Below are 23,394 nucleotides of genomic sequence, written 5' to 3'. Positions count from 1 at the left end.
GATACGACACGATACACGTGGACAATGACGTATATACTATAATATAATATAATATAATAGCCACATTTCAAACTCTTCAAACACTATCAGATCTGATTGCTCTATCTGCAGGGCTATCAGTCAGTGTGTAAGATAGATAGATGTACGCTGGTGCTCGATCCGATTTCCGCAGAAAGGATCCTTAGGGACGCGGACGCAAACAAAATGAACCAATACCTACACACACTATCAAGTATCACTAGATCGTGTCTGGAGGAAGAGGGGGGGGGGATAGGTAGTATGGATGGAGTTTGACAAACAAACATAACTTTTCGATTAGTCGCGCATGATGGACGCGTTATTACAAAATACATAACTCGCTGCGAAGTATTAAAACTACATCGATATATTAGAGCTCTTTTGTAGGAAGCAAGGGTGGGAAGTTATATGGTGCAAAGAAGCGCTAACCTTGGGCCTCTCGTCTTACTGAAGAATGCGAGGCGACTTATACTTACACTGATGGGGAAGTTTCAGTTCTGGCGCATAAGAAATGTGAGGAATATGGTACCTTTTTTTCCATTCTATCTACCATAATCAGTGGAGTCATCCTTTCGCTGTCATTCATCTGGAAAATGAAAATGGGGGCATCCATCAATAAGACGATTTATCGCAGAAATAATGCCACCGATTCTGTTGCCCTCAAAAATTGCAAGGAGGTGAGGCATATACCGGTAAGAGAAAACTATTCCATATGATTATGTGTCACATAAAAAAAAACGCCAAACCCACCGCCGTAGTTGAACAAATCGGTACATCATGACAGATTATTATAGCTGAGAATGCAAATTTAATGCTGAACAGCAACGCTAGACGGAGACCCAAGTATATGCATGAAGATCAAGTTGTGTGATGCGTGAAGCAGTCATCTTTCCCACTCTTAGGTAGAAAAGACCCCAAAACCGCCGGCGAACCATGTGAAGGAGACAAATGTAATCGTCGCCATGGTAAACATGAATCCGAGCGCATGGCGCTCCAGTTCCGACATGGCACCGTTGCAAGTGACACACTCGTAGGCTGCATAGTCATTAGTACAGCATATCTACTCCAGGGTCTCAGGGCAACTTACCATTCAGCGGAGTATACGACTGAGGCAGGTACATGCCGAAGGTGTATTGGTTCTGCGAGCTCAGGTGTCCAGCGCTAGCAACAGCACTGGGGTTCGAGTCCACATCATAGACGATGAGAGTGTAGGACGCCGTGAGCAGAGGAACCGTGGCAGAGGCCTGATATTTTCCAGTGTCCCACGTCACTGCTCCCGTGGGATGGACACTCATGTTGTGCGAGAGCGTGTAGGTCTCACTGTTCAAGCTGCATGAAGCCACAACGTTGACCGCAGACGGGGTAATCGAGAGAGAGGTGTAGTTCCACTTGAAGGTGACATAGTCGCCAATCTTGTAGTAGGTGCTCTGGGCATTGGCGCTGGGGGTGAGCATACTGATCCCTCCAGGACCTGCTGCAGGATTGATGGAGATGCTGGATGTGCTGCTACTCGTCTTGGTGCCTTTGGCGGTGCCAGTCTTAGATGTACCCGATGCCTTTCCCGTATGCGTGCCTGTCTCTTTGGCGGTATTGGTTCCGGTCGCAGTCGGTGCTGATGTGACTGCGGCATCCGTCTTTTTCGCCGTCTCTGTCTTCGACGCCTCTGTTTTCGACGCCTCTGTCTTTGCCGCCTCTGTCTTCGCTGCCTCAGTTGTTGATGTCGCTATATTCGAGGCGTTAGCAAATAAAAATGACGATGATAAAATCACCCTTGAATCAGATTCTTACCTGCCCGCTTTCCTACGAGGAGGCCATGGCGCAAGGTATCACCCTGCGGCCACGGCCATGCAGCAGAGAACGTCGCCAGTACGAGCAACGTACACAGCAAACTGATAAAAGTAAACGAACGCATCGTTATTGATAGTTAAAAGGTCCAAATGAGATAATGGACGCAAGGAGAAGCGTCAGGAGCCTCCACAGCGGTACTGGAAACAGGAGGGGTCCTCAACACAATTCAGTTCGACCAACCACGATTTCTAACCGTCTCTAGATCCGACCTGATCGAATCTATCTTTCTTCCAGTTGGCAGTCAAATCACCAAAATTTTTGATTAAACAACGAGAGAAAAGATGTCCGTGTCGACGTCGAACGAGAGGGCGAAAAGCGTCGTGGGAGACCGCCCGGGGCAAACTGAGACACAGCGGAAGCAAAACACCGACCAAGACTTCCCACTACAGGGACGTGCGACGACCGGTTGCAGCGACAACACACAACACAAAAACGACTGTCTGCTCTCGAGAGCAAGCGAGTGACTGTCACAGAGAGCACAGCAAGACGACAGAAATCAATTCATGGAGGACGGTGTTCTGCAGACGCAGAAGATGGTGGAAGAGGAGAGGAAACAAGCGTCGATCCGCGCTTTGACGCTAAAAGGCCGGGTCCAGGTCAACAAGAAACCATAACCATCTAGTGTTTGGGCTAGCAGCTCGTCTTTGTTGTTCCTCGTCGCCTGGATGGTTCGCTGGCCCTGCAGTGACTGCGATTCGCCCAGATGGTTTGCTGGAGTGTTCGGGAGCTTCAAGCGCCGGCATGTTGGATTCAGCGAGACTATCACAGACTCAGTTTAGTCGGTTCAGCATGTTGGCTCTGACTGGAAGCTCAACCAGGAGCTTTGCTCTTTTGGTTGCCCAGAGTGCGCCCCCGGATCTGCTTTACTACTATTTTTGGATGCGCACGATCCCGGATGACAGAGTCAGACAACATTATTATTGTCTCGGTTTCCGGATACCGACAAGTGGTCTGTCAGCAAGAACTAGCTAGGATTATGATACTCTGCAAGGAAAGCTGCTGTTCTACCTGCAGCTATTCTACCGCTACTCCAGTTGTGGCGATTGCAATGGCTGTGCAACAGACAGATCTTTGTTTGGGCGACCTTCCGTCATTCCTCCAGAGCCGTCCCACGGTTAGACCAGGTTTCGGCTCGAGCGAACCATCGGACTGGCCATCGCAAAGAAACACTTGGAAAGTTGGAATTGACATCGCTCAAGTTCGATGTGGGTCGGTCAGGAGAAACGAACAACGGGGTAGAGACAGGTGCTTACTGGAGTTTTCTTCGGGTATAGACATGTTGTAAAATCGTCTCACCGTCGATATGTGACTGAGCAGATGAACCTTTCCGATTTGACTTATGCGCAGAATCTGACAATTGCAAGTTATACGCGTCGCGCGGATGAAAAATACGCTGCAATGCAGTTTTACCTCTCCGGTACAAGCTACATTCCAGACGCGTGTGGCCGGCATTCCATCGAGAAAATAAGTATGGTGTTCTTATTATTAACTAGTAATTAGGAGTAGTATGAGTCATGAACACTATCTATCAACACGATTGGGCCATAACATCGCGTTACCATCCCGTTCCCAATGCTTGTCGAATTTTTTTTCCTGGTCTTTTTCATTAATTTTTCTCAAGTCATTCCCAGTTTGGGCAGTCAATGGCTCATCATAAGCAGCAGTTTCACACAAAAATCAAGTCGATTAAGAGTAGATAATCTCGATTGCAGCGGGTATCAAGTCCATCATGTCAAGAGGTCATAGGTGGTTTTCGTCGGAAGTAGTTTTCATCCTTGTTTAAGCGGAGATGTATTCGGGCTTCAGCTGGACCTTGTCGCAGCTTGAGGGGAGTTCGGGCTGGTAGTACTCGACGAGGTAGAAGAGCTGAGGGGCGTTGTGCCACCAGTCGCAGACTAGAGATGTACCTGTCAGAAGAGTTGTCCTGGTCGAAAATGTAAAAAAATTGGACCAAGATGTCATTACTTACCAAGCCAGCCACCGAAGCCGTCCTCAGCGTTCCACTCAAGACCACTGGAGTTGATAGAGAAGCCAGAAGTACCGTAGCCAGCGTTGATCTGAACGAATTCCCAGGCTGCATTGGTTTTCATTAGTTACACTATTCGATGTTCCTTCTAAGGAAGTTCGGTTACTTACCACCGTAGTTGGTAGCGCTACCCATGTCGAATCCCCAAGGGAAGGGAGTGCCAAGTTCAAACTGAACGTTGGTGCCGTTCAAGATAGCCTTGGCAGCGTTCTGGTTGGAGCTCTCGAGAACGGCGTCGTTGAATCCAGCACCAGTGTGGTAAGCAGTGACATAGAGGTTGTTGTGCTGGTCGTTGGCAGCGCCGCTGGTCTTCAGATAGAAGGGGATCGTGGTGTTCGCCTGGCGACGCTGGATGGCCGGGTTGGCAGGCATGGCCATGACAGCGGAGGCCAGGAGAGCCAGAGAGGAAATGATCGAGAACTTCATTGTGTATGCGGTATGGTGTGGATGGATGAACTGTTCTTGACCTTTACTGTGCAAAGGATCTGGTTGAAGAGAAGAGAGGAAGGTAGGAGTGAGAGATTCGCAAGTGTCGTGGCGTGTGATGCGTGTGGAATGTACTGGGTCGTGTCGAGGATTTAAATAATATCTTCTTTGTACTAGTAATAGATCTTCCGCCGCCGTGTTTATGTCCGGCGGCGCGGAACCTGCTACATTACAGAGCTACGCTACCAGCCAAGAACTCCCCAACGATGAGCGTGGGCCCTGTCGGATAGACACTATTCTTTCCTATGACGTTCCTTGGCTGCTAGTTATCCAAACGCTAACTTTTTCCCGTTCTTCAAGTTCTTCCGGTCGGTCCTTGCGGAGTTGAAGACAGACTTCGCGCATCTTCGGTTTCTCCACCGAGGCTGTGGTCTCTCTGTGAGATCCAAAAAAAAAAAAAAAACTCCTCGTAAGGCTGCACTGCCAGCTGCCACCAGGACCACCAGTGAGATTCTAGGAATATGGTAGGTGGCAAGTCAAGCAAAGATGGCTTGCATGACCTCTTCTTTTTGTTCTCATCAGATCTGGCTTACGCTCCATGCAGATACTACTCCTACCCACTTGACCAGCCTTTGGATTCCTTCTCAGTGAGACCGCGGCATATATAGATGAGACTAGTGGCGGGCGGGTGCAGGAAGACCAGCTGTACTACTGTAGACTCTTAGAGGTTCCGTGAGAGGTTGGAAGAAAGGGATCTGGTGATCCCAGCCGTTCCGGGTATCGCGTTACTAGTAGGAAAATCAAAGCGATAAATGTGAGACACACGGTACGGAGTAGTAGTGGCGAGCATCTGCGAGGAGAAAACGTGGGTGTCGATCTATCCAAATAATAACTAGACTAGATAGCTAGCAAAGACTAAATAATCTATCTATTTGAGCAGTTAGGATAAGATTGTACAGAGTAGAAAGGGTACCGTAACATTGAATCACAAAGCCCCAGGCATCCACCGTTTATTTAGACTAAGACAAGGTACATTTCTTACTACACTCCCAATTTCATTTCTTGAGAGTAGATCACTTACATACACCGCTCCTTCTAGCTGAGCCATTCCAGGTTGAAACATCAAAGTGAAATGAAGGCACAGAGTGTACACGCAATAGATTTGAGTCTCTTTTGTCCATCACATATTCCTGTGCTGGCCAAGAAAGGAGTACCGAGGGCATAGGTAAAGATCTTCATTCAAGCTACGTCAAACGGCGCACAATCTGAGTTTCCCAGCTGTTTTTACCCCACACTTGGCACTTCGGATCCAGGATTTACCCGTTCCTGAAGGACCTTGCGCCGCGGCGCTACTAGTAGTAGTGATTATTGCTTCTTCGTTGCGAGGGTATCATGCTTTACAGAGTAGATAAGTTAGAGACCAATGTAATTGACTTTACTACTACCTACTCTACGGAGTAGATATACGGAGTTGCTATTCTGATGTTTTTTTCCTTTTCTCTCCATCTCACCTCATATTCAATTGGTGAGGGTGGCGCATCGTTTGTAGCTGCGGTATGTATAGGCCCCCTTCCTAATCTTACCACAATGGTTCTTTTTCTCTGATAGAAACCCATTATGCGGTCTTTTCTTTTCTTATCGTCCGAGACGACGGGCGACCGATGACACAATCGACTTACAGTACCGTAGAATTGTGCGGTCCCCACGAAAAGCGTGTAGATAGATGGAAATTTTCCACGGTTCGATCAGATTTCCCCTATACGCCGTACGGTAAAAGCACTCTGGCTCGGCTCTTTCTCTGGAGTATGGTACTCTACCACTTCCCTCCCCTAAAGATTGTTAGTAGTATCGTGGGCCCTGTGGCAAGAAGCTTACACCACCGCCTTCTATTCTAGGAGGAACAGAACCGAATCTCTGGTATCTAAATGGTAGTTGGGAGAATAGAACAGGCAGAATATTAGTCAGACAGGTATAATTCGCTCCACCGAACTAACAATCATTAGGGGAGGGAAGTGGTAAGTTAACTCAGGCTCGTTCTCTCTGGAGTCTGCAGTAATCATCCTCACTTTAGTCTTTCAGTTCCCCTCGGGTATGGGCTTATAATAGTACTAAAAACAATCTCTCTTTATTTTATCATTCCGCGCTCAATAATCATAACTAGATACCCTACACGAACTTGCAATTGAAAATGCCTAAAATCGCTACGCAAGCACAACAACAGCCCTTATAGCTCAGTGGTAGAGCGCAGTACGTATGTTAAGATTTACCTCTCAAAAACACCTCCTATTTCATTGTTACTAATAGATCCTAGTTGTATTATACCTCGATATACTGAGGCCCGCGGTTCGATCCCGCGTGGGGGCAATTATCCAGCAATTTCTTTTTTTGCCTCTTCGTCACGTGGTTCTGGGGTATTTTGGTTCGTATCCATATAAAGCCGGAATATTTTTTTTTCTAGCTTTCTTTTTGATCGGTGTTTATGGATTCTGTATATCGAACTGTTTCTCTGCCACTGTGGCTCTTAGGGTCCATGTTGGCGTTGTTCTCGCGCGATCGATGATATAATATGTTTCAGGGGGATCAGCAGTCTATCAGTAACACGATATATGGGGTACAGGATAGCTAACTCGGTGAAGTTAGGGATTTTCTGCGAATCCTTCGATGAATCAGTGATGGGAAGACAAGCACATCCGCTGTAATCTACCGATCATCTACTCTAGTTCAGTGCCTGGCATAATATAAGTACAGGTCATGTGAACATATCCATAGATAGAAACAGCCACACGTTGATAATTAAACTTTGGTGATGATTCAATCTCCCGTAGGGCTCTGTTTCTCGGTTCGGGCTGATATCACTGAACCAGTCAAGGGTGTCTGGTGTGATGTAACGTCCAGCTTATGGTACATGGTTAGCTGCGATGTTTTAACTGTCTCTAGTCAACAACAAGAAATCTGTCGAGACTGACTGGTTCGTTTTGAGAAGTGTACAGTAACAGGCTTGCAATGCTGTAGTCTAGATCAGAACCTGATGACCGGTTCGCGTGGGAAGATGGCCTGGTAGACTAGATTCGGGTGCAATTGGCAGGTCTGGATTGTTCTTATATACGGATGGTGTGAATGGTGTGCTCCTGCAGTGCAGCGTATTACTTGCGTCAAGGCAGATCTGAGCGCAGTCAGCTAAATATATTTATCCACGAATACCCGTCTCCCTATGTCTCACATTCGAGTTTTCGACTCAATTCTTACTCTATGCAGTATAATACACTTATATAACATGTATAGAAGGCCAGACAACACTTTGACCGTCACTTTAACACCATCTTCGCTGCAGAAACAGCGCAGTATATTCTTAATCTGTCCGTAACTGGAGCAGTTCTAGATTCATAACGGTCAGAACTGGTCGCCTTCATAATTTATAGTAAGGTCGACCCCACCATCCAATCAGGTCCCGTAGCTCAGTCGGTTAGAGCGTGGTGCTAATAACGCCAAGGTCGCGAGTTCGACCCTCGTCGGGACCATGGCCTTCTTTTTTTGTTTTTGCACATTCCGTCCTCTCTCTATCTAGACAGTATAAGGAATTCCGGTTATTTTTTCCTCCTCCCACAGACAGAAGTGCCCTGAATGCAATCCGACGGAGCCGGAACGGGGTACTCGGGAAAATCTCGTATTATTGTTTTGTCTAGCTTCAATGCAGGTAAGATGAGTTCCTGCGAACTGAGTAATCTTGCATTCAGCTTAAATCCCGATCTACATGTCACCGCCAATTCAGCTCGGTAGCGTTTGTAGGGGAAATAAGGCTGGACTCGGCTCTCATACCTTGAACACTGCTAAAATCTTACACGAGTGATGAGCCGTAATGGAAGCGCTAACTATATACATCTCCGTCTTAAGACAAACCACCAAACCTTGGAACCTTCCTATTTTTATCCTGACTATATTTACCCTTTCAACTGATTAACAAGCACATACGACCATAGGGTGTGGAAAACAGGGCTTCCCGTCCGCTCAGCCGTACTTAAGCCACACGCCGGCAGGTTAGTAGTTGGGTGGGTGACCACCAGCGAATCCCTGCTGTTGTATGTTTTTATTTTTGTACTTTTTTCTCTTAATAGTCCTTTTTTTCCACTGGATATCGGACACAGTTAATTTTAATCAGTCTCTAACGTCTAGAAGGAGTGCGAATGGCATGATGGAGTAGGTACACACTCAGGACGAGTCCAGGTGACACAACTTTGCGCCGCTCTACCATACACCGCAGTCACCTTCGGAACTCCGTATACCCAGACTTCTGGTGCTAGCAATAGTGCACTGTCTGATACGTATAAATACGGAGACTATATCGGAAAGGTGGGTTTTCAAAGCTATAGACCGACCCCAAACGAGGTAGATATAAGCGTCGGGTTCAGCGAGAGCAGCTCAGATGGGAGTAAGGGAAGGAAGCTCATGAAAATTCCTGATTTTGACCATCTGCTACGTATGCGTGCAAATAAACACCTATTCTGAGAGTTTAACATGCTATTGTTCAGGACAAGGTCCTACTAAGCTTCAAGCTAGCCGGTTCCAGGATTCTGGATCTGGGGAGAACCAGTACCGCAAATGTTCGATGGATCTTGCAGACAAATACACAGTCACGTACGAGATCGGATAAGCTAATGTGAAAGCACGCTATTGATTATGAGATTCTTTTAAACGTGGGTAAAAATGCCATGGTTCTGCACAGTTGCACATGGCCCGTGGCATGTGCGAGTATATAGCTAGCTAACCCGAACCTAAAAACCGTCAACATTTCCGCTTGCAGATAATATATCACAAAAAGCTGCAATGGTGTAGACTTAAATCGGGCCTAGAACATGATATTTCCTTGTCGCGGATATAAGTTGATGTGCATCGTACCTCTCGGCCTAAAAACCCAGAACTCTTCAATTTGGTCTCGCCGGATGCGACAACGTATATACATACATGCTATGGACAAGTAGAAAAATAAATACGACGAGCACCTTCTATCAGTAGAAACGTAGACACCTCGCATTTCTCAATTTTCCCAGATCTCGCGGGCTTTCAATTGTGCTCAAAATGGCTTCTATTCCAGTACTGATGACATGCTTGCTTGCAAGTATCTGCATTGGTTCGCCAATGGGCCATCCATCCCTTCATGAAATGCGTGGCCCTCGCTCACTCAATATACCATCTGCTTATAGCCGTATCCACAGTAATGCCGGGATACAAATCGAGCCCCCGATCGTCGAAGGGCCAAATACAGAGAATAAAAATACCTTGACGTTCTCGAACTGGGCTGGTGCACTCATTCAATCATCAGACATCACCAGTGTGACTGGAACATTTACTGTGCCTTATCCTGAAGTGCCCTTGGGAGGAAATTCTTCAACTGCCTATTGCGGGTGCGCTTGGGTTGGTATCGATGGTGACGGCGCCGACTGCCCCAATGGCGGTCTCATACAAGCTGGTGCCTCTTGGTGCATCGAGGACGGCATCACATCATTTAACGCCTGGTACGAATGGTTTCCTGCTCAGGCGTTAACCACCTTCGATAACTTTGATGTTGAAGCCGGCGATGAGATCAAAGTCACTGTGACCGCAACAAGCAACAGCACGGGATATACAATTCTTGAAAACTTGACTGAGGGGACCGATGTCCGTCATACCTGGAAGACCGAATCTCCAGCTCTCTGCGGAGCGACTGCTGAGTGGATCGTCGAAGACTTCTCGCTTATTATCGGTGGTTCGGAATCTCTGGCACCATTCGCTGATTATGGCAGTGTGGCATTTACAGGTGCTCATGCTACTGTTAACGGGAAGAAAGTTGGTGTTTCAGAGTCTCAATTGGTAAATATGGTGCAAGATGGGAAGACAATAAGCAAGGCTATTGTATTGGACGACGAGCTCGTGGTAACATATAAGGGTTAAGCATCATGTTTCACACACATATAACACGCGGAAGGAAGCTGGGAAATAGAATTTGTTGTTAGTTGCTTATGATCAATATCCGAGCCCATTATACAATTACAAAGTCATATCTTCCACAAGGTGGTAGTACAAGCAGTATCACAGACATAGAAATATCACTACGCCATCTTTCTAAAACAATGGACACTAAGAACGGGAGAATAGCCTGAAGGGCTCTTTCCGTTTCAAGCTCTGCAATTAATGGCAGCAGCTAGTTTATATGCAGATAGCAGACATGTTATTTTCTTTGACTTATACAGAGTAACTGGAGTCGGGGATACTAAAGGCTTCAGATTGTAGAAGATTTGATCTCTAACACCTACAAGCAGCCCCTGATGCCGAACCTTCGACCATCAAGGACCCATACCATTGGTCTCCAATCTCTTCCATAGCTTTTCCTCCTCAGCCAGGATATTTTTACCAGAGAACTCCCCACTGAAGTCGATTTCTGGTAACAACAATTGATACGGCACATTGCGTACTCTGACTTCGGATTTCTCTTTGGTTCCAAATTGCATAGCCTCCACCACGTTTCCATCACCATACTGGGCCTCAGTGACTATACGCAGCATTACCTCTGCGCATTCAGTGGCTGTCATGTTCATATCAATCTCCCGGACCTTGTCCTTGCAGTATTCCTGCAAAACAGCAGGAGTGAAGGTAGTAGATGGGCACATGCAAGCAACTCGAATGTTGAGACGAGCCTTCATCTGCGCTAGACTCAAAGTGAAAGTCGTAAGGCCTCCCTTGCTTGTATTGTACAGAGGTGTTCCGATAGTTGGTAAATACGCGCTCTGAGAAGCAACCAGGAGCAGGTTACCTGCAATCTTGTTCTTCAGCCAGTAGTCGATAGCGATCTGGGCAAATCGAACAGGACCCATGAGGTTGACAGCCAGAATATGGTAGGAACCAGGTGCACTGTTGGGGTTGTCTTTGGAGAGAGGTGAAATGCCAGGGGGGTTCCAAAAGGCGCTCGACGGAGGCTCCCTTCGCATGGTTAGTGGAAAGAAAGGTAGAGAGGAGGTCTCCCGATGTGTAAAGGGATCCAAATACATACCAAATACCAGCGCCAGGACAAAGCAGATCAACTCTACCGAATGTCTGCAAGGCAAAATCCCATGTAGCAGCGATCTGGGACCAATCGGACTGGTCCATTCGGTGAAACACAGCGGAGGGGTTTCCATCCTTTGCAGGGTGAGGAAACTTGGAGATTGTCGCTTCAGCTTCGGGGCGTAGTGTAATATCAGCAAATATCACAGAGCAACCAGCATTAAGCAGTTGCTCAGCAAATGCATGATTAATGCCTATTGCGTATAGCAGAATCAGTTTGGGGACGACATCCTACGTAAAACCTAGAAAAGGACATACCACTGCCGGCACCGGTAACAATAGCGAACTTCCCTTTTACATCCCACGAAGCCATTTTGTTTTGATAATAAAGGGTGTTCTTTGATAAATCAAAATAGAAAGGATTCAATAGAGTAGAGCTGAGGAGGGAGGTATATCAATCAAACTGAGTAGTGATTAAGAAACCAAAAGAAAGCTGGTCCGATGAGAGAACATATAAGAGGGGTCGGTGTCTCACACAAAGGAACTGTTCACACTTTTCCCCTAGTCATATGGTCCGTTTGAGCGGATCCATCATGGATTTACCCTTTCTGAATCTGGAAATAGCTGCCTGAAACAATGCCAACTCAAGAAGCGCTTATGTAGCCGTACCGATGGCTGGAAATCAGCGCAGAGTACCAGGGTCAGTATTGGTCGTGGCGACTAGCTTGCGCACATAACATGGGTCTGCATAGATGAATACTTGGCTCCAGTCTTCGTCTTGTTTACAGGTCGACCATTGCGGTGGATTTGATAAAAATTCATCTTGAGCCAAAATAAAGGCGTATCCTAGACCGACAGATGGGCAAGACTCTTTGACTTTAAACCAGCAGATAATCATGATAAGATCACTGTATGGAATAGAATGACAGGTAGTGTCGGGCAGCTAGCCCTCTGGGCTTTGATTCCATCCTGCCACCGGAATTCAACTTTAGTCGATAAGAGGTAACCAGTGTTTCTGTCTGCAGCAACGGAGTGGCTTGGTGAAGCCTACGGAACACATCCGACGGCAGGAACTAGTACTTAGAAAATGAGGACCTTAAATTAGGGAACGGTTTGCACCAAGTACTAACATGAGACAACCCGAGACCTACGAGTCAGGTTGCTTCTACTGGACTCTTTATTCAAGGCTACTAACCGCTTGCTATGGAATCGGCCTATCTCTTACAGGTCATGCTTTCTGTAGCCCACCGTAACTTGGGGATGATACTTACGACTCTGTAGTCTTCAAGTCGAGAGTGAAAGTCCGTGGGTCCGGGTTCTCAGTAGCTTCCCCGATAATTGAAAGTTCGAGCTACATCGACACTCGTCCGTAAACATGTGGGGTTATGGGGTCCATCCATATCCTTGGAGGCGGGTTGTATAGTCTTCCTCTGCGACGCTATCCTACACTACTTGTCTATACCTCCATTTACCTACACGTAAGATCATTTCAATATTCTCCACCACGTACCAAATAGAAGTTGCCATAGTATTGAACTAATTCAGAGACACGAAATTTCTCGTCCCGGGCCAAGCATTACATCTGAGTTTTCAGAGGGGTAGTCTCTTCCAAGAGCCAAGAATACAGTCAGAACTTTGAGTATCTCGGGTTATTAAAGAGGAGAATAGTGCCTGTGAATGGAGGAAAATGACAGAGATTCAGCAAGTCCTCTACATGTATACATATCTTTAACTGTTCTGAAGTCTATTTCCCTCGGACCTCGCTCAATATGAAGTCGGATATCATCTCTGGTGCGCTCCCGTCTAGTAAGAGCTCTAATGCCAATGGCCCTCGTCAGTTCACATGTACCGATCTTAAAGTCTCTCGTAATGAGAATGTTCCATCAAGGGTATTTATAATAATTCAGCCACAAGTACGAGGTATCTGTTGTCATTGCTAACCAAGGTACAGATATGTCGTTTCTTCGCTCAGACCTGGGAAATCATCAGCCTCGCGCATCTGATCACCGAGAGTAATATCAAAGCATACGTCCTTCCTATCGTCCTTTTCGCCATGTTAGGTGTTGCATCTGGTGGTGTCACGACCAACCCATCTCCCAGTTGGAACGATCTCTCTGCTGCCCTCTCACATGCTGGATTCTATGCCTGGCTTTACGTCTTTCACTTCGATTGCAGCAACCAGAAAGATCCTGAATCCATTCGAGAAGACAAACTCAATAAGCCCTGGCGAGCCATTCCATCTGGTCGGCTGAGCATCGAGAGCGCTCAACACTGGTACATCGCAGCGACCTGTCTTTTGTTATTAGCGACTGGCACCTGGTTAGGTGGCTTTCCTGAAGCACTCTTCTTTATGGCCGAAACGTGGGTTTACGACTATGCGAGTGGCGCCAGCTCATGGTGGGGAAAGAACATCATCAATGCCTTGTTCTACATGACGGGCCAGCTGGGCGCGACGCGTGTGGCAGCGGAAGCAATGGGTTCGACAACAATGACCCGAGCTGGATATGAGTGGTGTCTTCTTCTTGGAATCAACACATTCACAACCGTACAAATACAGGACCTGAGAGACCAGGAAGGCGACCGCGCCCGAGGAAGACGCACAGTGCCTCTCGTCATCGGCGACTGGACAACCCGCTGGATCACGACTCTGTTCATCTCATTTTGGTCTATTGCCTGTCCGGCATACTGGGGAAACTCGCGTTTTACCGCTGGTTATGTGCCACCACTCTTAGTTGGAAGTTTCGTGGTAGCTCGAATGCTGTCTTGTCGGTCAGCGAAAGCAGACCGCGCCACTTTCAATTACTACACGTTGGCGTGGCTCCCTTCCTTATATGCGATACCAATACTCAGCAGGTATGAACTACCGTTGTCCTTATGGGTGTCCGGGGGTCTCCAGTAGATGCAGTCCCCGCATCATATTTGAGCTTGGATATGAGGGCAGGAATTCCATCTTCTAGACCCCTCTCTTTAGATATATCAGACAGATCGTGTATTCCCTTAATACTATGTACACCCAGCTCTGAAGAGTTATGCGTACCCATCGCCACTCACCATATTAGAATATTCTAAGTATAGCTATAGTTATAGTCTGACTAAAAGTTGTGGAAATTCAGATCAGAATGCCATAATTTAGATTCCAACCCTCAATCTAGCATGAATTTGATATGAGTTTCCGAAATCTTTCCCACGAGTCTGGAGACATCTTCGGACTCTCATACATTGTCTAAGTCATTCTAGAAAACGAATTCTGGAAGCAGATCCATCCCCATCGCACGTCTTTAGCGCTCCTCCAAGTAGTTGTTCTATCATGGAACTTCGAGATTCTGTCCGAAAGTCCGTTGACATTGGCTGGAGGATGCAGTGCCATTAAGCTAGGTACCCAACAGCAAGATAATGCGGCCTGGACCTTTCTTAGAGATAGACCGGATCCTTCTTCAAGTGGAGAAACGGCTCCGCCAGCGCATTGGACGTTTGGACGTCAGGTCGAGAGTTGTTTAGACTGGACATGATCTTGTACTAATTGTATAGTCCGAAGCTAAATACGCGGCAGGAATAACTACGCCGCAGTGATGACTACGCCGCAAGAATAGCTACGGAGTACGCCGCTGCGTTAGCTGTATAGTAAGTCCAAGACAGGTGATTCGGACAAGGTGAGGAATTCTGGGAGGAGTTCGTCTGGCCTTGACATCCCGGCGGAAACAGCTTCCTCCCGCCGCTAATGCTGTGCAGCAATGTTAGTGACATCTTGGCATCTAAAAGTCAAGACTCTCTGCCTCTTGGCGATCCATAGCTGATTCGCACTTAGGACGTGATGGATGATGGATCCCGTCAGTTGGGGTCCCGCTACATAATCAACAACAATTAGAATAGTTAGCTGACGATGACTAGTCCGTATAATCAACTACGCAGAGGCGAAGAACGATGCCCTTGTCAAGCGTCCAGTATTGGCAGTCGGGACTCGGGACGGCCCTTCTGGCGTGGATCGGCTTTTTGTCTTTGTTATTGGGAGTTGTTCTAGTACGTTCTGGTTCTTTTAGACCTCTGTTCTCCGCTGGTCTAGCGGAGAGTAACTTGCCTTCCTTTTGGTGCCAGGACTCTGAGTAAAGTTGATAGATAAAATTCTGGGATCCTCCGTACTTAGGACCGTAAGACACTACTAAGAAAGAGCATCCGGGATACTCACAGTCTACTTAGGATGGCAGGCAAAGCTGTTCTGTTTCTCTGTATCTTTAAGTTCGCATCCCGGATTGAGTCAACTGCTGATGTAGTTACTCCCTACGAGAATTATCAATTGCGGTAGGACATATAGGAAAACCTCTTATTTATCAATTAGCTCTACTTAGAGGTACTGTTAGGTAAAAAGGGAATACGTGGCAGGGGCTGGCCTAAGACCACATACTACTACCAACACCAAGAGCGGGCGAAATGGAGCGGCCCCAGGGCCACCGCAAACAAATGTATGGTATACCGCCAAGCAAGCGGTACAGGCCTGCTGTCCGCTAGGTGTCACCGTAACTCTGCTTCGAGCTAACAGGTGCGGGAACTGACTACCATACCATACCATACAAATCTCTTACGGTGGCGTCTAGGGGCAGAAAGTTGACAATTTTGATCCATGGGGATAGCACATTTGCGGTGTTTCTACAATTTACGCCCGCTAATATCTATTACGTGTTGTGAGGAATCGTCTTAATAGATTATGCAAAGTGCAAGCTCATTATCTAGCTGTCAAAGGAGACGTAGATGCAGTGGGAAGGAGCAAGGAATATCTTATTTGAAAAACGTATGTACCTTTTGTTGTATTTGATAGGTACATTATATGGAATTATATCGACAATAGATGACAACATATCAGCTCTGGAACGCTGATTAGACAGGATTTCTTAGTTTTTTGACCTGCTTTGCTGGTCTATCAATTCACCTTCCCCATAGATAGGAGATTGGATACCCTCTCGATACATCTGGTTTCGCAACACCACCCCGTAGATGAGACTGCTAAGGGACCTCCCTACAACTATTCATGGTTTTCAGTGTTTGGGCATATGTTGAGTAGTCAAATACCTACTGTAGAGATCCCAGAGCTTCTAACCCTAGGTACCCAGTAGGCTAGACTGCCAATAAAGGCCGTCTGGTAGTCATAATTAATAATTCAGTACTCTCTAAAAGTCCAGAAGAAAAATAGATGGCATTATTGGAAAATCGGCAAGTTCGAAACTGGCTAAGTAGAGCTGGTCGTAGTTAGTGCTTCTATCCTGGTAGAGCAACTAACGGCGGATTTGCCCCCTGTGACGGGATATATTGTCTCAGCTCATTAGACCCTGGAAAAAGAATCTTGGACAGTTCGATTTATTTTACTTTTCATTCGTTTATCATTTCTTTTCTTTATTCACCACCATAGTAGGTAAATGCTAGAATGGCACCTCCTGGTTGGCACGCGATTCGACCTACAGGCCTCGCAAGAAGCATCTTGGCTGTTGCCATCACATTTTCCATACTATGTACTATTATCATAATACTGAGAGTCACAGTTCGTCTCCGTCTTCGCAAGTTCGCAACTGAGGATTGGCTCATGTGTATTGGATATGTATACGCACCAAGGAGACTCGAATTGTGGTGGAAATCGCTAACTTTCTACAAGGTGATAAACATGGTACACAATGCCGTTATAAGCTACGGCACATTTACTGGACTCGGCAGTCCCGATGAAAGAATTCCAGGCGGAGCAACAGGTGTGATTTGGATGGAGGGAGCTAAGGTAACGTTCTCCTTAACCTGTCCCAATTCATAATGACCAGCCCCCCCTGACCACCCATCAGTCAGTCTTTCTATGGCAGATCTTCTTCCTGAGCGGCTTCGTTTGGATCAAATGCAGTATCTGCTTGACCTTACTCCGTATCGCAGTTATAAGATGGCACCGAATTACGCTATGGACTTTGATCGGTATCACTGTCATTTCCACCGTCTTTGTTGATATCTACATCCTACTCCAATGTCGACCAATCGAGAGGACTTGGGGCGAAAAGCCAGGAACCTGTCTCCCGAACACGATCACTGTGGTGATCACTTTCGTCATCTCTGCATTTAATCTCCTGACCGACGTTACCACTGCGGTTCTGCCCTTTCTTATGTTACGGAAGGTTCAGATGTCCCGAAGGCGAAAGACTGCTATTATCATGGTTCTTTCGCTTGGTGTCATGGCTTCTATTGCGACTATTGCTCGTCTCCCTTTTGGAACTGCTTACTTTGCGAAGAAAGACTACCTAGGTATGTTCAAGATAAGTCTAAGCTCCCCTCTTTTCACCCCAAAGATACGGCGCTAACATCCTTGTTTCTGTAGTTGGTATCGGCGATATTATCCTTTGGACCATCGTCGAGTGCGATCTTGCACTTATCGCAGGTTCACTTCCCATGCTTCGGGCCCTAGTTAAAGGTCTAAACAGCAAGGGAACCACAAACGGTTACTACGTCCAGTCATCTGAATTAAACCCGATAAGCCGCAAAGGATACCTCCTCCAGAACGACACGTCAGTGAGAACCACGAGCCATGGGCGTAGTGAGAGTATAGAGGGTATAATGGTGAAGAAAGACCACATCATTATTCATGAGAACCGATCTCAAGAGGGGCAGGAGTTTGAAGGTACATATCAAACTCAGACTTATGTCTAGTGTTCGATTCGGCACTTCTTCTCTTGGGGGCCCATAGAACCAATCAATACTGCCAATTCGCTCGAATACAAAACACAAAAGGCTATAATGGTTGCACAATAAATTCGGGAAAAGGAGGATGCAGGGCCTCGCTTCCTCTCATCTTGTGCTCTAGCGCAAGACAACGTATTGGAATGAAAGCGGCCATTGCCTAGACTGAAGTGGACACTTGCAGCGATGTCAATTTTCTATACGCTCTTTATCTTCTACGGACGAGCCATTAAGGATTATAGTTTTTAGGGACAATGCTTTGTATCGCTATGTTCGAGCAGCGGCTAGGAGCCTTACAATAGCCCTATTTCCAATTGAGAACTCATGCCAAGTATATTTACTTTTACTAGAAATATCGAAAATAATAATAATATGGAACCACTGTAAATCATAAGAAGGGATAAGAGGGAAATGCATCGAAATAGGTCATTTACGAGAATCGCCTCGATATAGAAAAAACAACGAACATAATATTGGTACATGGTATCATAGCATTAATTCACCCCCTCTTCGCGTATTCTGGCTTCAGAGACCACTTCCCTCTGCCGTTGCGGCCACCCTTTTGCAGCACTGCAATCGTCTTCAACATCTCCTTAAATTCCGCAGAACGCTGAGGAGTCGTGCAGAACCGATTAAAATGGTCAATTAACATTTGAGTATAGACTGACCCACCATGTGAAATGATGTAGTCTCGAATCATGGTCATGAAGTCCCTTCCGCTTGCTGCTGGGGCAGGGCTGTTGCTGCTGCTCCGTGACGGACCTCCACCAGTACGAGCTGTCAGATTCGCAAGAATGCTGGCAGAAGACGGTCCAGCGTTGGCCCGACGTGCGCTACTGCTGCTTCCACCAAAAGCTGGTCGCACGGAAGCAGGTTCTTCTGGCCTTCCAGCGACACCGAATTGACCTGTCCATGTTGGGGTTCCGATAGGGACAGACCTGGCAGCTTCACCGGCCTTGCGCAGTTCTGCAGCAGCTTCTGCGGCGATTCTCCGGGCTTCCGCTTCGATGATCTTGGGATCCGCCTTGACAACTCGTTTACCATTGACGATCTGGTCGTGCTCAAGCGCAGAGTGGACACCGGAACGGGCGAAGATACCTTCCATGAGACGTGCCTCGGAGGCTGAAGTACCTGGATTTTCCGGATTTGTGCCCGGCGCAGGTTCGTCCTGGAAGTTTTCCATCGAAGCGACCCCCACAACTTTGCTAATATCCCTCTTTTCGTCCTGGAGATCCGAAGGATTATTCTCGGCCGCAATAGGCTCTGCCCGTTCCTGAGATGTACTCTGACGATTCTCGTCGTAAGTGACCTCTGCATCTTTAAAGAGCTTACTAGTTTCGGTGGGCCCCTGATTTTCATCACCAAGCGAGAACAAGTCGTGTAAGTCACTCATCTGGAAAGTCTGTCTCTGCTTCGGGTCCTTGAGGATCTTGTTCGTCAGGAATTGCTTGAAAATCTGACGATGATAGATCTTCTCCTCAATAGTACCAGTTGTCATCAAGCGGTAGATAGTGACCTCACGCTTCTGACCCAATCTCCATGCCCTCTCTCGGGCCTGGACATCAGTGGAGGGGTTCCAGTCAGGGTCATATATGATGACGCGATCAGCTCCGGTCAGGTTAACCCCTAGACCACCCACTTTGGTGGTGAGAAGAAAGACATGGAGATTGGGATCATTGTTGAACTCGTCAACCATAGTTTGTCTGTGCTGAATGGGAGTGCTGCCGTCCATCCGACGATAGTTAAACCCAGACAAGGCCTTGATGTACTTTTCCAGAATATCCAGCATTATACGATGCTGCGCAAACAACAGTGTCTTGTGTCCAGTATCTCTCCACAGTTCAAGCAAGGCTTTGACGACCTGCATCTTGCCGGATTTTGACGGGTTACCGTAGTCATAGTCGGTTTTTTGAGACAGCATTTTATGGTTCTGGAGGTCAGGGTGATTGCAAATCTTGCGAAGAATGTCTACCCCGTACAGGACTTGTCTTTTTCCATTAAGTATCGATTGCATATCCTCTGAACCGAGAAATGCTTCGTAGGCTCTCCGTTGCAGCTTTGTTAGCTTGCAGAACAGCACCTGTTCACTCTTCTTTGGGAGGTCAGCAGCAACGTCGACTTTGAACCGCTGTAGGAGATATGGACTGATGGCATCCTTGAGCGTTTCCGCGCATCTGGCAGCTGTTTGCACCTGCAAGTTGCTCGCATTCGCATAACCGCCCTGACGGATAGGAAATTCGAACTGATTCCTGAAATCTACCAATGTCCCCAGACGCATCGGGAAAACGAAGTCGAATAATGACCATAGTTCAGACAGATTATTCTGCATTGGTGTCCCGGAGAGGATGATGCGATGCGGGGTACGTAACTCCTTGCAGTGAATCGTAATGGCAGTGTCGGGGTTCCGGATTTTATGTCCCTCATCAAGGACGGCGCAACCCCAGTCAACAGAAATCAGATGAGATGCATAGGTCTGAAGGCCGGAATAAGTGGTCACCAAAACATGTCCATCCTCAATGACACGCTTGACAATCTTTCTTGCTGCTTTCTGTCCCTTGGAAGCGGCATGAGAGCGAGTTGGATCCCACATCTGGGACGTCAGCCGATCTTCTCTGCTGCTTTCACTTTTGACGTTGATCATGCCACTGCCAGAGGTGTGCAGAATGGACACGCGGAAGGGAGGCCACCAGCGATGGAACTCATTAACCCACTGCTTCATAACAGTTGCAGGACATACGACGATGACTGGTTTTGTCAACTTATTGCTGTGGTGAAGACCAGCCAAAAATGATATGACTTGGATAGTCTTTCCAAGTCCCATTTCATCACCGATGATTCCTCCAACCTGCTGCTGGTACAACTCCCAGAGCCACTGGACTCCAGTCTTCTGGTAGTCGAATAGATAAGGATAGATATCGCCAGGAATCCGGTACCCGCCATCGAATTCTGCGTCTGGCACTGTGGGATGCGGCATGAACCATTCTTCTTGCTGGCTATCATCATCCGTGTCTGGTATAGTAGTCTTGCCAGTGTTGATGGCACGCTTACGGGCGGCTGACCTCCGCTGAACCCATTGTTGCAGGCGAGACTGGTAGATCTTCTCGTTCCCATCGTCAACACCGCGGAGATCTTCAACAGATTCGTCGCTCACGGGTTGCTTTCGCTTCCTTCCCGGTCTCTGGACTTCCTCTGAAACATATTCTTCATCCTCCTCTGATGGGATTCCAGCCTCACCCGTGTCAACATAATCAGCGGACTCATCTTCGTCGCTCACTTGTACATCCAGTTCTTCATCAGCCTTCTCTGTCTCCGGTGATTTGCCCACAACAACCTTTCGTGTGACCTTCGGTTGCAGCTTTCTCCGTTTCTGTGAACGGTCGAATGGAGAAACCTCTTCAAAACTCGTTTCAGTCTCATCAAAACCAAGGCCGGGAAGGCGGAGGTCGCGGTGGGACACAGCAGCCCTATTCTTGGCTTCCTCGAGTGCCTCAACCTCATCGCGTTCATCCTCCGCATCGATCAGGGCATCGTGGAGGCTTGCCAGAGGACCTTCATTTGTCCCCGATCCCATCTTTGAGAACGGCGTGATCTTTCCAGTCCGAATGAGATAGTCTCTGCGGGACTCATTTGGCAGGCGCCCGCTGCCGGTTGCCTGGGCCGCATATTCTTGGCCTTGATGTCGTTCGTCGATGCGTTGCTGTATATCTTTTAGATCCGCTTCCAGAGCGTCTATACGTGATTCCGTCTTCTCGATTTCAGAACGAATGCGAACCCTCGCGGAAGTCCCAACGGGTTGTGAGAGTCGCTGATGCAACTTGACGACCTGCGCTTCAAGTTTCCTGTAACTCAATCAGACACTGTCTCGCCTGTGAGGACAAACACAAATAGAGAGACAAACTCTTTCTCATTCTTGGCCCGTTCCAGTCTCTTATTATCGCGTTCATCTGCTTGCTCAACGAGCAGCTTATCGGCCTGATCCCGGAATTAGGACGATCTTTTTGAAGACAAACCCGTCGAATCAGTGCTTACCTGGCGTCCAATATCACGTTCAAGATCATCTTGATCTCGTATATCCGTCTGAAGTAGCTCCCTCAGTTGGGCCGACTCGTCGGTAGTTTCCGTGGTGTTCTGATTAGATGCTCCACCTTCTGGCCCGGCCCTCTCCGTTATAGTAGGATCGTCATCCTGGAGTTCTTGCTCCATTGCCTCAGGCTTTACTACCGGGCTTTCTTGTCTTTCAGGTCTACCTTCATCCATGTTTGCGCCGTGAGAGCGTCGTGAGACCGTGGTGAGGCAGAAAGGTTGTTGCAACAAGTCGGAAAAAGCGCAGGGCTCCCTTGAGAAGTATGACTCTCGAAAACGAGACCCCTCAGTCGTTCATATATGCTATTGTTAGGCTTGGTGAATTTCTATAATTCACCAGCTGCTGATGACACAATTAGATCCTGTTGAAAATTCTACAGCGATATCCGTTCGTAACGGTGGCGGAAGGTCTTGAGCCAAAGGCGGGGACAAATCTGTATGCTCCTCAGAGAGCCTCCTTCCAGAGGCCTGCAGAACGCAACGTTGCAGATTGGCGTATCCCAGAGCGGTCCATATATCAGGATGGTCTATACGCAATCCTCACAGGCAGAAGATATGCTCTGACTGAGCATGTGTTGCGGCAGTTACTGCTGCTCTCTCGATAACCTGGAGGCGATGATGACAAACCGGCAGAAAACGCTCTACGGGCGGTAGCCTAGATTCACCGCCTCCCACTGGGCTTAGTGTCATGTCACGTAAGGTCATTTTTAGCAGCTGCACGGTGGATCTTGGTGGCGCCCTATGTATTGTTCGGTATCAGAATTACCGTACCAGGTGTCCGTCCCAAGTCTTCCTAATGCAGTCTTAGTCTTTGCGATGATATGCTCACTGTCCAGCACTGTCCAGAACAAGCAGACAACATTGACGACAAATATGGCTGTTTACAGTGTCCGGATATCGTCGCTATTGCGATTTGGTTCACCAGGGCAGCTCAAGGTGGTGCGACGGAGTCTTGGAAATGGTTTCGCACCTGAAAACGGCTGGGACGCCATGGTCGCAACAGGGAAGCAGTAGAGCGGAATTCGGACGCCGAGTGCTTTATACAACGCTGTTCCCGGTAGATAGCCAGTGTCTAGACCAGACTGTCTCTGGGCAATGGTTGGCGACCAGCGCCCCCAAAAGTCTGTCTAATCTACTGGAGATGTTTGTGAGAAACAAATGAGCCGATGTCTTAGTTGAGTACCTAGCAGTCTCTGTGCCGGCTTGAGAGACGACAGCAGACGGGATCGGGCATTGGGAACCCCATTGAGGAATTCACTTTTCTCCGCTAGCTACGAGTATGG

General features: G+C 47.5%; 8 protein-coding genes and 2 non-coding genes across 10 annotated transcripts; 6 read left to right on the top strand and 4 right to left on the bottom strand.

Annotated features, from left to right (window-relative positions):
• Positions 1–916: 916 nt before the first annotated feature.
• On the bottom strand, positions 917–1,930 carry C8Q69DRAFT_510762 (hypothetical protein; the record flags this gene model as incomplete). The annotated part of the gene is made up of 3 exons (XM_028633215.1): positions 917–1,053; positions 1,106–1,741; positions 1,807–1,930. The coding sequence occupies 3 exons, from the start codon at positions 1,928–1,930 to the stop codon at positions 917–919; spliced, it is 897 nt and encodes a 298-aa protein (XP_028481256.1).
• Positions 1,931–3,628: 1,698 nt separating this feature from the next.
• On the bottom strand, positions 3,629–4,419 carry C8Q69DRAFT_122821 (hypothetical protein). The gene is made up of 3 exons (XM_028625227.1): positions 4,003–4,419; positions 3,836–3,940; positions 3,629–3,761 (listed from the first exon to the last, which is right to left on the bottom strand). The coding sequence occupies exons 1-3, from the start codon at positions 4,316–4,318 to the stop codon at positions 3,646–3,648; spliced, it is 537 nt and encodes a 178-aa protein (XP_028481255.1). The 5' UTR covers positions 4,319–4,419; the 3' UTR covers positions 3,629–3,645.
• Positions 4,420–6,538: 2,119 nt separating this feature from the next.
• Positions 6,539–6,682, top strand: C8Q69DRAFT_t141. Its single transcript has one exon. It is a non-coding gene; the product is annotated as a tRNA-Ile (tRNA).
• Positions 6,683–7,734: 1,052 nt separating this feature from the next.
• C8Q69DRAFT_481826 (hypothetical protein) lies at positions 7,735–9,035 on the top strand. The gene is made up of 2 exons (XM_028631624.1): positions 7,735–8,012; positions 8,492–9,035. Exons 1-2 carry the CDS (start codon positions 8,007–8,009, stop codon positions 8,819–8,821), a joined length of 336 nt encoding a protein of 111 aa, XP_028481254.1. The 5' UTR covers positions 7,735–8,006; the 3' UTR covers positions 8,822–9,035.
• On the top strand, positions 7,763–7,836 carry C8Q69DRAFT_t142. The gene has a single exon. It is a non-coding gene; the product is annotated as a tRNA-Ile (tRNA).
• A 313-nt stretch (positions 9,036–9,348) lies between the features above and the next one.
• Positions 9,349–10,360, top strand: C8Q69DRAFT_481825 (putative aspergillopepsin-2 precursor). Its single transcript, XM_028631623.1, has one exon. The coding sequence runs from the start codon at positions 9,392–9,394 to the stop codon at positions 10,241–10,243; it is 852 nt and encodes a 283-aa protein (XP_028481253.1). The 5' UTR covers positions 9,349–9,391; the 3' UTR covers positions 10,244–10,360.
• Positions 10,361–10,453: 93 nt separating this feature from the next.
• C8Q69DRAFT_481823 (hypothetical protein) lies at positions 10,454–11,946 on the bottom strand. Its single transcript, XM_028631622.1, has 3 exons — positions 11,651–11,946; positions 11,340–11,586; positions 10,454–11,269 (listed from the first exon to the last, which is right to left on the bottom strand). The coding sequence occupies exons 1-3, from the start codon at positions 11,703–11,705 to the stop codon at positions 10,636–10,638; spliced, it is 936 nt and encodes a 311-aa protein (XP_028481252.1). The 5' UTR covers positions 11,706–11,946; the 3' UTR covers positions 10,454–10,635.
• A 1,096-nt stretch (positions 11,947–13,042) lies between these two features.
• On the top strand, positions 13,043–14,359 carry C8Q69DRAFT_424136 (UbiA prenyltransferase family-domain-containing protein). The gene is made up of 2 exons (XM_028628415.1): positions 13,043–13,221; positions 13,284–14,359. The coding sequence occupies exons 1-2, from the start codon at positions 13,102–13,104 to the stop codon at positions 14,229–14,231; spliced, it is 1,068 nt and encodes a 355-aa protein (XP_028481251.1). The 5' UTR covers positions 13,043–13,101; the 3' UTR covers positions 14,232–14,359.
• A 2,386-nt stretch (positions 14,360–16,745) lies between these two features.
• On the top strand, positions 16,746–17,998 carry C8Q69DRAFT_510757 (hypothetical protein; the record flags this gene model as incomplete). The annotated part of the gene is made up of 4 exons (XM_028633214.1): positions 16,746–16,916; positions 16,971–17,087; positions 17,149–17,596; positions 17,670–17,998. The coding sequence occupies 4 exons, from the start codon at positions 16,746–16,748 to the stop codon at positions 17,996–17,998; spliced, it is 1,065 nt and encodes a 354-aa protein (XP_028481250.1).
• A 295-nt stretch (positions 17,999–18,293) lies between these two features.
• C8Q69DRAFT_438906 (SNF2 family N-terminal domain-containing protein) lies at positions 18,294–22,700 on the bottom strand. Its single transcript, XM_028628595.1, has 3 exons — positions 22,058–22,700; positions 21,927–22,000; positions 18,294–21,867 (listed from the first exon to the last, which is right to left on the bottom strand). Exons 1-3 carry the CDS (start codon positions 22,283–22,285, stop codon positions 18,528–18,530), a joined length of 3,642 nt encoding a protein of 1,213 aa, XP_028481249.1. The 5' UTR covers positions 22,286–22,700; the 3' UTR covers positions 18,294–18,527.
• Positions 22,701–23,394: the final 694 nt, after the last annotated feature.

Source organism: Paecilomyces variotii (assembly GCF_004022145.1).
Source record: "Paecilomyces variotii strain CBS 101075 chromosome Unknown C8Q69scaffold_18, whole genome shotgun sequence".
Classification (NCBI taxonomy): Eukaryota; Fungi; Ascomycota; class Eurotiomycetes; order Eurotiales; family Thermoascaceae; genus Paecilomyces; species Paecilomyces variotii.
The sequence above is the reverse complement of the archived record's forward strand: the minus strand, read 5'-3'. Positions and strand labels throughout refer to the sequence as shown.

What these genes read in the sequence shown, in the direction of transcription:
- C8Q69DRAFT_122821 (XM_028625227.1), bottom strand. Translation starts at nt 4,318, where the DNA reads ATGAAGTTCTCGATCATTTCCTCTCTGGCTCTCCTGGCCTCCGCTGTC. An exon ending in TAGCGCTACCAACTACGGTG is followed by an intron (nt 3,941 to 4,002) that starts GTAAGTAACCGA and finishes AAACCAATGCAG; the next exon opens with CCTGGGAATTCGTTCAGATC. An exon ending in CGGCTTCGGTGGCTGGCTTG is followed by an intron (nt 3,762 to 3,835) that starts GTAAGTAATGAC and finishes GTACATCTCTAG; the next exon opens with TCTGCGACTGGTGGCACAAC.
- C8Q69DRAFT_481825 (XM_028631623.1), top strand. Translation starts at nt 9,392, where the DNA reads ATGGCTTCTATTCCAGTACTGATGACATGCTTGCTTGCAAGTATCTGC.
- C8Q69DRAFT_481823 (XM_028631622.1), bottom strand. Translation starts at nt 11,705, where the DNA reads ATGGCTTCGTGGGATGTAAAAGGGAAGTTCGCTATTGTTACCGGTGCC. An exon ending in TGTTACCGGTGCCGGCAGTG is followed by an intron (nt 11,587 to 11,650) that starts GTATGTCCTTTT and finishes TATACGCAATAG; the next exon opens with GCATTAATCATGCATTTGCT. An exon ending in TGTCCTGGCGCTGGTATTTG is followed by an intron (nt 11,270 to 11,339) that starts GTATGTATTTGG and finishes AACCATGCGAAG; the next exon opens with GGAGCCTCCGTCGAGCGCCT.
- C8Q69DRAFT_424136 (XM_028628415.1), top strand. Translation starts at nt 13,102, where the DNA reads ATGAAGTCGGATATCATCTCTGGTGCGCTCCCGTCTAGTAAGAGCTCT. An exon ending in ATGAGAATGTTCCATCAAGG is followed by an intron (nt 13,222 to 13,283) that starts GTATTTATAATA and finishes ACCAAGGTACAG; the next exon opens with ATATGTCGTTTCTTCGCTCA.
- C8Q69DRAFT_438906 (XM_028628595.1), bottom strand. Translation starts at nt 22,285, where the DNA reads ATGGATGAAGGTAGACCTGAAAGACAAGAAAGCCCGGTAGTAAAGCCT. An exon ending in AACGTGATATTGGACGCCAG is followed by an intron (nt 22,001 to 22,057) that starts GTAAGCACTGAT and finishes TTCCGGGATCAG; the next exon opens with GCCGATAAGCTGCTCGTTGA. An exon ending in CGGGCCAAGAATGAGAAAGA is followed by an intron (nt 21,868 to 21,926) that starts GTTTGTCTCTCT and finishes ATTGAGTTACAG; the next exon opens with GAAACTTGAAGCGCAGGTCG.